A 15,568-nucleotide genomic window follows, 5' to 3' on the forward strand; every position below is an offset into this window, starting at 1 on the left:
AGTAGCTATATATGACGAAAGTGGCTAGTATATGGAAACCTTGGAGGAGACTTCCTCGGTGAACGCGGAGACTTCGCGAAGTTCTCGAAGTATCCCTTCTAGATCTTCTGGGTGAAGTAGACTTGGAGCCACTTAGCCTTCGACCATCGCTAGCAAGGTGTCGGAGTCAAAAGCCCGATTAGTATATATATATATATATAAATATATATATGAGCTTTGCCATTGAACAGCCTCTGTGTTTAACAGGATGTGGGATCGCTGCCGCTTGCTTGGTAGGGCCGCGCATGGATCATCTTATATTCAGAAGTCGGTTACTAAGTCTGGTGATAAGTGTCTAATTGATCGCTTCTAGATCTATTTAGGCAAGCGAACATCACCTCGCCATGGATTCAACAGAACCAATTATATCATTGTAGTTCTTATACTTGATATCGATGATCAACTTGTCTATGGGTTGATCTTCCGGAGACTTGTGAGGGGAACGTTGATAGTTTCAAGCGAAGCTCTTTTGTATAGTCCCTCGATGTCCTTCTAGATGATGATGATCTGATTCAGGTGTCTCATAAGATGCGCCCGGCGAAGCTTCCTCTGGCGTCCGGTCCGGGAACGACTTGATATGACCTTCGCGAAGGCTTCCGTGGATGTCTGATGGTCCGAGTCCACATCTAGGGATGAAACCGCATAAGGTGATGATCTATCCTGCCTAAGTCCTTCGCTAAGGCTGTACATCTAGGGTTCTTTCCGCCGCGAAGGCTGTACATCTAGGTCCTTTCCTACCTCGGCGAAGGCCTTCGCAAGGCTGTACATCTTAGGTCCGTCGTCCAAAGGTGGTCCATTGACTTCCTTCGCGAAGGTGACATCGTCCTGGCTGCTACGTTGACGGGGTGCCTCTGGGTGTTGCTGTCGTTGGAGCCTTCGCCGGAAACTCGGACCCTGCTACCGCAGATATTGGTCCTCCATGATGTTCGCCAATTTGTCGCATCATGTCTTCTGGGATGGTCTCACGGCGATTACCAGTCGGTGCTTTATCTGCGGTGTTAATGGAGGGTCCACCGGAAAATCGTCCGACATCAGTGTAGAGGCATCAGGCTGCATGGTGATCTCTGCTGATGTCGTTAGCCAGCTGTCACGGTCGTTTCTTTGTGAAACGTCGTGGGGATGATGATCAGCTGATCATCGTAGAGTAACCAGGTCATCGGTTGGAACAATCTCGTTGAGAAAGTCCTAGTAGACTTCGTTGATTTTCCCTCAGAGGTCGGCGCTGCCCTGGGTAAAGCGACGTCTGCGTGGAGTGTTGGTAATGATGGGACCCTCAGGGCGATCGCCCATCTCGCGTTGGTACATCAGGCTGCATGCTGATCTCAGCCGACATCGGTCAATCTTTGATGTACAACCCGGTATGATGACCGGCTGATCATCATACAGGCCCAAAACTGGCGATGGGAACGGTCCCTGTTGTTGAGATGTAGTAGAAAAACCCTCTAGTCTTCTGCTGCGGCGATGGGATGTCACCAGGAAGAAGCAGGATGCTTCTTGGAGATGGCGGATCACGATCCCACACCTCTCCACCACTCTAGCGGAACACCACACGGAGGGGAGTCGCCAACAGCAGTAGACTGGCGAGGGTTCCGTGTATCAGTCATACTAGACTCTGCATCGCGACCTATCTGCTGGTCGCGTGCCGCGCCAAACGCAGCAAATATTAATAAAAAGGTAGAATTGGATAAATTAGTACCGCTTAACTGCAGTGTGAATATAATAAACATGGACGGCGGTACATCATATTAAAGGTGGATCAGCAGCAGCATAAAAACGTAATCTGCAATAGTACAGAATTTTCATCAAGCGTAATCCCTTGAAACAAACACGTCCCCGTGAATAAACTGTAGAAAAGCGCACTAAATATCAATATATAATCGTTGAAGGATACTAGCTAAACCTCTATAGATGTCTATCACGAGGGTAACTAACTAAATATAAAACAAAGGATATAGTGTGTCGGAGACACAGAAGCTCTCACGTCCAGCTCACTGGTGAAGAAGGAAGAGTAGAGGCACATGGGTAAGAGGTGAAGCCCTCTTCGTTCAGCCAGTGGAAAGGAGGTAGCTTCGTGGTGAATACTAATTAGTGTGATTTTAAATTGAAGGGAGCTTCAATTAGGGAGATCTAAGTGTTCCACTATGTTAGAGTGTAATTTGGACCTAAAAGTGTAATACTTGTCTGCCGATCAGCTTCAACATGGTACGCGTTTTCACGAAAGGAAGATTCTAGACAGAAACACATGTGACCAATCATTATGAATCTCCATACATCGAAAATTGTTGGTCATGTGACTCAACACACTTTAATTCCTTGCAAGTTAATTGGAATGAGTGAGATGCTAAGAGTAAGCGATTCCTATTGGTGCAAGGCCATTTCTGCACCCCTGCACCTGTGCGTTACGAAACACTTCCCTGTGAAAATTTATCCACTTAACTGATTTTCGAAAAACGAGTAGAAAAGCGTAATTTTCTCAGATTAAGTGTAATGGCGTAATGTAATGTTCAAAATCGTAATAATTACGCCTAAAGTTTAAGAGTTGGCATCTCTGAATGTTTACATTAATCACTTGATTGTGTGATGTTGATTATTTACAGGCTGACATCAAATACAAAACTGCTGAGTATGACATTACATCAGAAGCAAAGGTGTACCCCACAACAATCCGTGTACACGGGACACTAGTGTGTTGGAAGTTGGACTAACCTGCTCTGTGAAGAAGAGCATGACTCTCTCAAACATCTGGTTGCCATGGAGAGCAGTGACGGCTACGTACAGGAACAGGCCGTACAGGACCGGAGTCGGGATATACGCCAACACTGGCATAAACAGCAGGCTTAGGCCGATCAGGATGTGGGAGAAGATGGCTGTGAGTCGAGTTTCTCGAACCCTCACAATACTGAAACATCAAAATAAAGTTTAACCTTAACAGAGATATTTTCACAGTAATGAAACATCACATAACATACTAAAATATCTCAACAGAATTGGATTGATTTTGGTTAAGGATATATGAAGTAATTTATCAGGATGGTATCATTCCATGTAGAACCTTTGTAGAACTAACAGTGATGTGATACGAGCTCCGTCATATGTCCCATTAGAAATGGTGTGAAAACTGGCATTTCATGGCACAGATGATGCAACACTGACATATTCTTACATAAATGATGAGCCCTGGACAGACTTACATTCGTGAGATGTGGCCTTGTTCCACTCTCTCCTCCACATCAGCCAGAGCCAGCACATGCAGGGGGCTGTGGGGCAGGGCGGCATGCACCCACGGGAAACACACCAGGGACAGGGCTGCGTTGACAGCAGCAATCACCAGCAGGTCCCAGTGGTAGGCCGTCCCCTTCTTCATCCTGTAGACATCCAGTGCCGATATACAGTACTACTGGTATGTAAGATATACAGTACTACTGGCATGTAAGATATACAGTACTATTGGCATGTAAGATACACAGTACTACTGGTATGTAAGATATACAGTACTACTGGCATGTAAGATATACAGTACTACTGGTATGTAAGATATACAGTACTACTGGCATGTAAGATATACAGTACTACTGGTATGTAAGATATACAGTACTACTGGTATGTAAGATATACAGTACTACTGGCATGTAAGATATACTGGTATGTAAGTACTACTGGTATGTAAGATATACAGTACTACTGGTATGTAAGATATACAGTACTACTGGTATGTAAGATATACAGTACTACTGGTATGTAAGATATACAGTACTACTGGCATGTAAGATATACAGTACTACTGGTATGTAAGATGTACAGTACTACTGGTATGTAAGATATACAGTACTACTGGTATGTAAGATGTACAGTACTACTGGCATGTAAGATATACAGTACTACTGGTATGTAAGATATACAGTACTACTGGTATAAGTAAGATATACACAGTACTACTGGTATGTAAGATATACAGTACTACTGGTATGTAAGATATACAGTACTACTGGTATGTAAGATGTACAGTACTACTGGTATGTAAGATACATATTACTAAGAGTACTATTACTGGTATGTAAGATGTACAGTACTACTGGTATGTAAGATGTACAGTACCACTGGTATGTAAGATATACAGTACTACTGGCATGTATGGCATGTAAGATATACAGAGTACCTACTGGTATGTAAGATATACAGTACTACTGGTATGTAAGATATACAGTACTACTGGTATGTAAGATACACAGTACTACTGGCATGTAAGATATACAGTACTACTGGTATGTAAGATATACAGTACTACTGGTATGTAAGATATACAGTACTACTGGTATGTAAGATGTACAGTACTACTGGTATACTGGTATGTAAGATATACAGTACTACTGGTATGTAAGATATACAGTACTACTGGTATGTAAGATATACAGTACTACTGGTATGTAAGATATACAGTACTACTGGTATGTAAGATAGGTACTACTGGTATGTAAGATGTACAGTACTACTGGTATGTAAGATATACAGTACTACTGGTATGTAAGATGTACAGTACTACTACTGGCATGTAAGATATACATTACTACTGGGTATGTAAGACTGGCATATGCAGGCACTACTGGTATGTAAGATATACAGTACTACTGGTATGTAAGATATACAGTACTACTGGTATGTAAGATATACAGTACTACTGGTATGTAAGATATACAGTACTACTGGTATGTAAGATATACAGTACTACTGGCATGTAAGATATACAGTACTACTGGCATGTAAGATACACAGTACTACTGGTATGTAAGATATACAGTACTACTGGCATGTAAGATGTACAGTACTATTGGCATGTAAGATACACAGTACTACTGGTATGTAAGATATACAGTACTACTGGCATGTACTGGAGGCAGTCTTCACTCACTTCACCGTGTAGACATCAAGTGCCGATATACAGTACTACTAGTATGTAAGATATACAGACAACTGGAGGCAGTCTTCACTCACTTCACAGTGTACATCGTCTGTGGTGTGTTGAGGAGTTTTTGGATGTTTACTAGAATGTTCTGTGGTGTGTCGAAGTGTACTGGAATGTTTACCTGTGTGGTCTGTAGTGTGATGAGGAAGGGATATTTTGCTGATAACGAGCTGCTGTTTACTCACTTATTCTGTGGCGCGTTCACCAGGGCGGCAGATATATTCTGATCCATGAAGAAGAGGAGGGAGAGACAAAAACCAAGCCCCATGGCACCAAAGATGGCACCAATTGAAAGTTCATCCATTGCCACCAGCTTGAAAATTCCAGACTCACTCTCAGAGTTAAAACTGACACCCACTGAAATCAGACAATAGTAGCATTGCTATAATGGTAAGAATACTCCCTCCACATCATAGATTGTCCATAGCAACCAGTACTGACAAGTGATGCAGCTAGTCTTTGCTGCAGTATTTCCTGACAGTGGATATGTAGAGTCATGTGTGAGATGTAGCTGTGTCTAAGTGAGCACCCATCTTTCACTGGACATATCATTAAGAAACAAAAGTGAACACTAGTGCTGAATACATGCTGAAAATTTCAGTTGTTGGTTGTAGCACCATCTGAAGTTAACATATTCCTGTCCCAGGCAGGTCCAGAGGCATAGGGTTTACCTAACAACTGGTGGCTGACACTGAAGGAAGTTTGCTGAAAACTTAAGCTTCTGTTGGTGTGACGACAGCCAAATTACAGCACTGTTGACAATGATGTAAGAGAGGTAAAGTATTCAAGCAATTAATTTGTTAAACACATGCATGACTGTACATGTGAAAGGCTTTGTTATGTTATGTCATGTTATTTTATGAGGTTTTCTACCTTCAGTATTGCACAGTTTCTCAGCCATACCCATCTAGACACAGGTGAAACAAAGCTTCTACGACTAAAACCAATTCCTGTACTCTTCCATCAGCTTACACTAACATCACACGGTGGTGTGTTGAAGGCAAAAATGGACATTACCCTGATCTAACTATCCATCACAGCAAGTTGGGATTAAAACTACTCTGAGCAGCTATATATTCTTCATTCAGTTATATATCAATCGAGCTATACATTCTGTTTTTAGTTATATATTCTATATTTAGTTATACATTCTTTATTTAGTTATATATTCTTTATGTAGTTATATATCCTTGATTAGACATATATCCTTCATTCAGTTGTATCCTTCCCGTCAGTTTAATGTTGGGAGAAAGGTCTGATGTGACGCAGGATGTAGTTGTTATCATTTCAAGCATGTCGATTTAGTTGACAAACCTAGAAACGAGAGTGAACCAAGATTTGAACCCAAATTATAGTTTTCTGCAATACCCAAGGGATGCAACTCCACACAACAGCTTTCTGAGTGCATCCCCACAGCAGCATCGCGTGTTAGCCCTGCATGATGCTGGTACTCACTGTTGACGTCCCTGAAGACGTAAGAGAGAATGCCATGATGATGACAGCAACAGGTAGAGAGTAGTCGGCCAGCAGCTCTCGCTTACCCGATGTCAGGTAGGGGCTGGAGGAGAAATAATCACACATGTAACTCAGGTGACGCAGCAGATAACGTTGATAGTTCAGGTTTGTTCAATGTTGCAGTCTACAAATAAATGAGGGTGGCCTGCAACTTATCAGACAAGAGAATACAGTCACTGATACTGAGAGTATCGACCCATGCTGATCAGCTTGTTTACCTCGAATGACAGCCTGGGTTGCTGGGAAATCAAACAGGCCTATAAAAATGGTGTCTTGATCGTTGCACTTACGTATTTTTAAAGTTGAAGAGCGTGACACCGATCCAGACAGTTCCGAACAGCAACACAAGATACAACATACTGATGTCTCTCCGACACACTTCTTCTGCTGCATGCTGGGTAACATTACCCAGTGTGGTGCTCATGTTGCTCGCGATGGTAGTTGTTACTGATGTGGCGGTGGTGGTGACAGTGTTGTTGACGACTGTGGCGGCAGTGGTGATGTTGACAAGGGCAGAGTTGTCTGAGTTGTTGCTGCTGCTGGCGAAACATGCAGGAACAGAGTAGTACTGCTCAAAATCTGAAAATGTGGAACGAATACTGGTTTGACTTCCTTAACCATTGTATGTATGAGAGAAAACAATTATGCATGCAACAGGCAATCTTACTCTATATGTTATTTTAAAAAGATATGAAATATGGCTATTGACAAACTCTGAGAATACAACAGAACAAGAGTCTGAGGACAGTGCTTACTGCTGGCACAGTTCTTGAAGGCATCCACAGAGAAGGCGATAGAGATGAACAGGGCAAATATCTCCTCAGATGACCTGAAACAAGTCCTTCCAGTATAAACATTCCTTGTCAGCTACAGTATATTTAGTACACCTCTGTCAACAAAATCACATGAAATCAGGTAACTTCAGGTAATCTCCTTCAGAAGAGATGTTACAATGAGCTATGTCTGTTTCCTAAGGCTCACGGGTTGGAAACTAAATTGTTGGTAAATGATGTTGCAGAATTTCCTTTCAGTTTTCAAGACTGATAGAACACATTCTTTGGGTGGTTGAAACCAAGTAGGGCTGAATCTCCATAGTTTACTGGGGACAAGTTCTAACCTAGATCCCCAGGGGTTGTTGGAGACAAGTTCTAACCTAGATCCCCAGGGGTTGTTGGAGACAAGTTCTAACCTAAATCCCCAGGGTTATTGGGGACAAGTTCTAACCTAGATCCCAAGGGTTATTGGGGACAAGTTCTAACCTAGATCCCCAGGGGTTGTTGGAGACAAGTTCTAACCTAGATCCCCAGGGGTTGTTGGAGACAAGTTCTAACCTAGATCCCCAAGGGTTGTTGGAGACAAGTTCTAACCTAGATCCCCAGGGGTTGTTGGGGACAAGTTCTAACCTAGATCCCCAGGGGGTTATTGGGGACAAGTTCTAACCTAGATCCCCAGGGGTTGTTGGGGACAAGTTCTAACCTAGATCCCCAGGGGTTATTGGGGACAAGTTCAAACCTAGATCCCCAGGGTTATTGGGGACAAGTTCTAACCTAGATCCCCACTTAGGGGTTGTTGGGGACAAGTTCTAACCTAGATCCCCAGGGGTTGTTGGGGACAAGTTCTAACCTAGATCCCCAGGGGTTATTGGGGACAAGTTCAAACCTAGATCCCCAATCCCCAAGGGTTATTGGGGACAAGTTCTAACCTAGATCCCAAGGGTTGTTGGAGACAAGTTCTAACCTAGATCCCCAAGGGTTGTTGGGGACAAGTTCTAACCTAGATCCCCAAGGGTTATTGGTGACAAGTTCTAACCTAGATCCCAAGGGGTTATTGGGGACAAGTTCTAACCCTAGATCCCCAGGGGGTTGTTGGGGACAAGTTCTAACCTAGATCCCCAAGGGTTGTTGGGACAAGTTCTAACCCTAGATCTCCAGGGGTTATTTGGGGGACAAGTTCTAACCTAGATCCCCAAGGGTTGTTGGAGACAAGTTCTAACCTAGATCCCCAAGGGTTGTTGGGGACAAGTTCTAACCTAGATCCCCAGGGGTTGTTGGAGACAAGTTCTAAACTAGATCCCCAGGGGTTGTTGGAGACAAGTTCTAACCTAGATCTCCAAAAGGGTTGTTGGGGACAAGTTCTAACCTAGATCCCCAGGGGTTGTTGGAGACAAGTTCTAACCTAGATCTCCAAGGGTTGTTGGGGACAAGTTCTAACCTAGATCCCCAGGGGTTGTTGGAGACAAGTTCTAACCTAGATCTCCAAGGGTTGATGGAGACAAGTTCTAACCTAGATCCCCAAGGGTTGTTGGGGACAAGTTCTAACCTAGATCCCCAAGGGTTGTTGGGGACAAGTTCTAACCTAGATCCCCAAGGGTTGTTGGGGACACAAGTTCTAACCTAGATCCCCAAGGGTTGTTGGAGACAAGTTCTAACCTAGATCCCCAGGGTTTGTTGGGGAGTTCTAACCTAGATCTCCAGGGGTTTGTTGGGGACAAGTTCTAACCTAGATCTCCAGGGGTTGTTGGGGACAAGTTCTAACCTAGATCCCCAAGGGTTGTTGGGGACACAAGTTCTAACCTAGATCCCCAGGGGTTATTTGGGGACAAGTTCTAACCTAGATCCCCAGAGGGTTGTTGGGGACAAGTTCTAACCTAGATCCCAAGGGTTGTTAGAGGGGGTTGTTGGACAAGTTCTAACCTAGATCCCCAGGGTTGTTGGGGACAAGTTTAACCTAGATCCCCTAGTTCTAACCTAGATCCCCCAACCTAGATCCCCAGGGTTGTTGGGGACAAGTTCTAACCTAGATCCCCCAAGGGTTGTTGGGGGTTCTAACTCCTAGGACCAAGTTCTGGGGGACAAGTTCTTAACCTAGATCCCCAGGGGTTGTTGGGGACAAGTTCTAACCTAGATGGGGACAAGTTCTAACCTAGATCCTCAGGGGTTATTTGGGGACAAGTTCTAACCTAGATCCCCAAGGGTTGTTGAGACAAGTTCTAACCTAGATCCCTACAGTTCTAAGGGGTTGCTGGGGACAAGTTCCCCCAGGGTTGGGGACCAAGTTCTAACCCTAGATCCCCAGGGGGTTGTTGGACAAGACCTAGATCCCCAAGTTCTAACCTAGATCCCCAAGGGTTGTTGGGGACAAGTTCTAACCTAGATCCCCAAGGGTTGTTGAGACAAGTTCAGACCTGTTGGGGACCTAGATCCCCAGGGTTGTTGGGGGTTACCTAGATTCCAGGGGGTTATTTGGGACAAGTTCTAACCTAGATCCCCAAGGGTTGTTGGAGACAAGTTCTAACCTAGATCCCCAAGGGTTGTTGGAGACAAGTTCTAACCTAGATCCCAGGGGTTGTTGGAGACAAGTTCTAAACTAGATCCCCAGGGGTTGTTGGAGACAAGTTCTAACCTAGATCTCCAAGGGTTGTTGGGGACAAGTTCTAACCTAGATCCCCAGGGTTGTTGGAGACAAGTTCTAACCTAGATCTCCAAAGGGTTGTTGGGGACAAGTTCTAACCTAGATCCCAGGGGTTGTTGGAGACAAGTTCTAACCTAGATCTCCAAGGGTTGATGGAGACAAGTTCTAACCTAGATCCCAAGGGTTGTTGGGGACAAGTTCTAACCTAGATCCCCAAGGGTTGTTGGGGACAAGTTCTAACCTAGATCCCCAAGGGTTGTTGGGGACAAGTTCTAACCTAGATCCCCAAGGGTTGTTGGAGGCAAGTTCTAACCTAGATCCCCAGGGTTATTGGGGACAAGTTCTAACCTAGATTCCCCAAGGGTTGTTGGGGACAAGTTCTAACCTAGATCCCTCAAGGGTTGTTGGGGACAAGTTCTAACCTAGATCCCCAAGGGTTGTTGGGGACAAGTTCTAACCTAGATCTCCAGGGGTTATTTGGGACAAGTTCTAACCTAGATCCCCAAGGGTTGTTGGAGACAAGTTCTAACCTAGATCCCCAAGGGTTGTTGGGGACAAGTTCTAACCTAGATCCCAGGGGTTGTTGGAGACAAGTTCTAACCTAGATCTCCAAAGGGTTGTTGGGGACAAGTTCTAACCTAGATCCCCAGGGGTTGTTGGAGACAAGTTCTAACCTAGATCTCCAAGGGTTGATGGAGACAAGTTCTAACCTAGATCCCCAAGGGTTGTTGGGGACAAGTTCTAACCTAGATCCCATGGGGGGTTGTTGGGGACAAGTTCTAACCTAGATCCCCAAGGGTTGTTGGGGACAAGTTCTAACCTAGATCCCCAAGGGTTGTTGGAGACAAGTTCTAACCTAGATCCCCAGGGGTTGTTGGAGACAAGTTCTAACCTAGATCTCCAAAGGGTTGTTGGAGACAAGTTCTAACCTAGATCCCCAAGGGTTGTTGGGGACAAGTTCTAACCTAGATCCCCAAGGGTTGTTGGAGACAAGTTCTAACCTAGATCTCCAAGGGTTGTTGGAGACAAGTTCTAACCTAGATCCCCAAGGGTTGTTGGGGACAAGTTCTAACCTAGATCCCCAAGGGTTGTTGGAGACAAGTTCTAACCTAGATCTCCAAGGGTTGTTGGAGACAAGTTCTAACCTAGATCTCCAAGGGTTGTTGGAGACAAGTTCTAACCTAGATCCCCAAGGGTTGTTGGGGACAAGTTCTAACCTAGATCCCCAAGGGTTGTTGGAGACAAGTTCTAACCTAGATCCCCAAGGGTTGTTGGAGACAAGTTCTAACCTAGATCCCCAGGGGTTGTTGGGGACAAGTTCTAACCTAGATCCCCAGGGGTTGTTGGGGACAAGTTCTAACCTAGATCCCCAAGGGTTGTTGGAGACAAGTTCTAACCTAGATCCCCAGGGGTTGTTGGAGACAAGTTCTAACCTAGATCCCCAGGGGTTGTTGGGGACAAGTTCTAACCTAGATCCCCAAGGGTTGTTGGAGACAAGTTCTAACCTAGATCCCCAAGGGTTGTTGGAGACAAGTTCTAACCTAGATCCCCAGGGGTTGTTGGAGACAAGTTCTAACCTAGATCCCCAAGGGTTGTTGGAGACAAGTTCTAACCTAGATCTCCAAGGGTTGTTGGAGACAAGTTCTAACCTAGATCCCAAGGGTTGTTGGGGACAAGTTCTAACCTAGATCCCCAAGGGGTTGTTGGGGACAAGTTCTAACCTAGATCCCCAAGGGTTGTTGGGGACAACCTCGGCCCTGTTGTCCTCGTAACACTAAGAACACCGTAATGCCCATACTTTAACATAGACTTATGACAGTCAAAGTGCTAAGATCGCTTAGTGGAATAGGGTGCTGGTTTCTCATCGGTTGATGGTGACAACTTTTTAACTGGTACCCAAGGGTTATTGGTGAAGAAGACTTCTAGCCTGGATCCCAAAAATGTGTAATAGGAAGGCAGTGTGAATCCCTGGAGTAAAGTCTGTGACATGAAATCTCCAGTAGGAAGTTTCAGATGTGTAGACTAGTGTAAAGCCTCTGGAGTGAAGTTTCTGGTGTGACAGCTCTAGTGTGAAGTGTGGAGTAAAGTCAAGAGAGTGAAATTTATGGTGTGACAGTTCTAGCGTGAAGTGTGGAGTAAACACTACAAAAATGACTTGGTTTCCTGAAATTTGGAAACCATCCGTATACTGGGTAAATGGGGAATCCAGTTGGTTTCCATTCACTGAAACTGAGTAACTGAGTTTCCAACTAGATTCCATTTTGGATTCTTTGATTTTTGCATTTAAATAAATGGAAACCAACAAGAAACTAAGGTTATAGGTTTCTTGTTGGTTTCCATTCCTAGAAATTGCAATTGAAGGTTTCATGAAATGGAAACCAACATGAAACCAGAAAATGTAGTTTTATGTTGGTTTCCTGTGAACTGTTTTGAACTGAGTAACTTAAAGTTTGCAAGTATTTGGCATGATTCAGCTGACCATCCTGGCATCCAGTTGGTATCCATTCATTGAAACTGGGTAACCTGGTTTCCTAGTAGAATCCATAATGGATACTGTAAACTTATAGTTCCGGTAATGGAAACCAACAAGAAACTATGGCCATGTGTATACTGTTGGTTTCCATTCCTGAAACTTAGTTTCAAAGATTAACTACTTTCATATCATATTACATTATCAGTAATTGCGTAGAATAATTATGAGGTCTTAAAATTCAAAATGAATAAGCCTGGGGAAGGAACAGCAGATTTACATTTGAAAGAGTACGTAATTTGTAAGATTATTTAGATGAACAAGAAGAAAGGTTACCCCAAATAGTTGTTGACGCATTGGTCAACTTTATATTTACCTGTTTTTGTTGAACCAAGATGTTGAGTGTGTGGAAAGAACTGATATTGAGGGACACCAAATCACTATACTGTTATATCATGGGGAATTTTGAAAATCTAAATAGATGGATGATATTCTACGATGAGTAACAATTTTCACTGTAGTAATGAAAAAGATTACACGTTAAAAAGTGAAAATTGAGGGAAAACTTGGTTTAATTATTTTTGCTTTAGAATGTGAAAGAGTATAAGCATTTAGGAAGTTTAGTATAATGTAATTCAAACAATTGTCAATCGGGTACATACATTACGGATTTCTCAATAACTAGAATATCAGGGAATTGTACTATGAATTGAGGTTGTGAGTAATGTTTACCATTAAAAGCATTTAAAGTTAGTATAAGCTTTGACAGTGAGTTCAAGTACTTGACAAACAATCAGTGTCATGTCATTTGTACGTCGGGGTCTGTGTGTCGGCTTCCTTGGGGTTGTCTCGTCTTAACGGGCACCTATTATCAAAATTGAATTGTTGTAGAAGTAATGAGTCGGTGACATTTTATAAAAGCAATGTTTTTATGTACTGAAGTGGTCTTTTATGTCTTGAAATCACAACCAAATTGGGTCAGATAATGTTTTCATACCTGCCAATCGAAAAGGGATTAGGTATTTGTTATTACCCACAATGCACCTACACACAATTGACGCCATTTTGTTTCTTGAACCCATGAGATGCTGTTTTGAAAGTGGGCCAAAGTGTCTCCCGTTTTTAACACGACAAGGAACCCAGCACAATGAATTATTCCTTCGCTTGTCCATGTTATCTGAATCAAGAAAATGGCAATGCGAGTTACACTAGAAGCTTTGGAGGCTCGGGTACATGAAAACTGGATCAGGTAACATACGACTAAATGGTTCATTATCGTAATGTATGAAATATTGTCTTTGCAAGAACAATATGAACCACAAATATATCCAGCAATGTCACGACTCATGATAACTTCCAAACATATAAGTATTCGAATATTATTGCAAGAAATCCAATGATTGGAAGTTCTATTTTAAAGTTTGTTATTGAAAAATTGCTTTTGATATTTGTACCACTGAAAACAATTCAGTGTGGGATAGTGAGTCATTTTGCATTTATAGGAATTCTCTGACCAGATTTGGTGCATGGTTAGAGTGAAGTTTCAAAATTATTTGTCTACTTATTAGAGATAAAAGACAGCCTTTGACAAAATAAATTGACAGTATTTTTCAGCCAACTTTTAACATTGTTTCAGACGATATTTATCATGATACTATAGTATAATGCTGTTGAGTGGATAAATTGTCAACACAATATTTGTTTAAACTGTTTTTTTAAAAGGTTTTCAAGTCAGTATAGGATAGATTACTGATGTATGACTGAGGAAATTTAAGTTAATCATCTGATGTAAACAATTTTACACTTAGAATGTCAAGATATTTAACTCTGAATGAAGAGATGTGGATTTTGTTAGATCCACAAAAGAAGTTTACAAAGAAAGTTGGATATATAGAACGTTTAGTAGGATATGTTGGGGATACATTGATGTACATTGTCAACCTAAAATCATATGAACTTGTTAATTTTGCTTCTTTTGATATTAGCATATCTACACCTTGCAAACTGATATTTATTCTTCTTTTTTCATGCCTTATTGTTATCAAGAGTACAATATCACTTAGAAAGTTCCTGATTTTCCCCTTAATTTCTATATTTCCAGCATTCCATTGGGGCAGTGTTGGAAAAACTGAAGATGACTAACTGATATTTACCTGCAACAGGTATGTGTAATCCAAACCCTTCAGTAAATGATGGACATAAAATTATCCAAATAATGTAAATCCTATGAATCAGAAAAATAAATAAAAATTACACAACCACTATTTTCGTAACTTCCAACTGGAAATATTTTCCACTTATACACATCTCCTTTCAGAAGCAGTTTGGCGGTTTTGGACGAACAAGAGGGTTCGTCCACCTAGAAGACAAAGAAGTGGGAAAGCAGAGGCCTTTGTCCGCAAAGAACAACAAAAGATTCAGATGTGTAAGTAAATTCTAACCGTTCTCAATTCTAATCTTACACAGGTTAAAATTTAAGGAAAACCTTATTTGCAAAAAAATCAAGTTATTGAAATTTCTTGAAAATGTACACTGATATTCCAAAGAACTTTCAAAATAAACACTGTTTAATACGTGCAATGTATAATTAGAAATATGCAGCTAAAAAGAGTTAAATAGTACATAGTAAAGCCAATGTACATCATGTTTTGGTCTGGACATATTTCACCTTGCACACATCAATCAACAATTTATTAACAATACCCCACTAAATAGTAGCTGCAAACACATTGTCAATAGCAGTATGAGATATTAGTTATGGAGGTCCGCCTATGACCCCATTCTATTTCTTGTCTGCCAGAATGATTACATTATTTTTTTTAAAACCCAAATATTTCTTTTCACATTATTTTCAGAATAATGGATAATTCGTAGTTCTATACATATAATATCAAAGCATAATGCATGTAACATTCAGAAAATAAGTTGTAGCTTTCACATGAGAATTTCTCGGAAATATAGGCAATGATAGCATGAACTTAGTGTGCATTCCTAAGAAATGTTATTAATTCAATGTCAATGTTTTCTATGTCACAACTGTTATTTAGTGAAAGAAAATCTTTTTTTGTCATCAAATGCCCAACTCAAGCTAAGGAAATACGTCCTTCTCTCGCTTGTCTCTCTACTCATTAAGTTCTTCTGCGATTAAAACTTTTGTCACTTTTCAGGTCAAA

General features: G+C 41.9%; 1 protein-coding gene across 1 annotated transcript in view; it reads right to left on the reverse strand.

Moving 5' to 3' along the window:
* Positions 1-15,568, reverse strand: part of LOC124272737 (solute carrier family 4 member 11-like) — a 90,084-nt gene that overhangs the window by 7,676 nt on the left and 66,840 nt on the right. Inside the window, 7 exon segments of the mRNA XM_046707944.1 lie at positions 2,746-2,938; positions 3,231-3,404; positions 5,185-5,356; positions 6,455-6,481; positions 6,484-6,557; positions 6,805-7,093; positions 7,270-7,343. Coding sequence (XP_046563900.1) covers positions 2,746-2,938; positions 3,231-3,404; positions 5,185-5,356; positions 6,455-6,481; positions 6,484-6,557; positions 6,805-7,093; positions 7,270-7,343 — 1,003 coding nt within the window.

The sequence above is a fragment of the Haliotis rubra genome, unplaced genomic scaffold, assembly GCF_003918875.1.
Source record: "Haliotis rubra isolate DU_JTF1 unplaced genomic scaffold, ASM391887v1 Scf172, whole genome shotgun sequence".
NCBI classification, from domain to species: Eukaryota; Metazoa; Mollusca; class Gastropoda; order Lepetellida; family Haliotidae; genus Haliotis; species Haliotis rubra.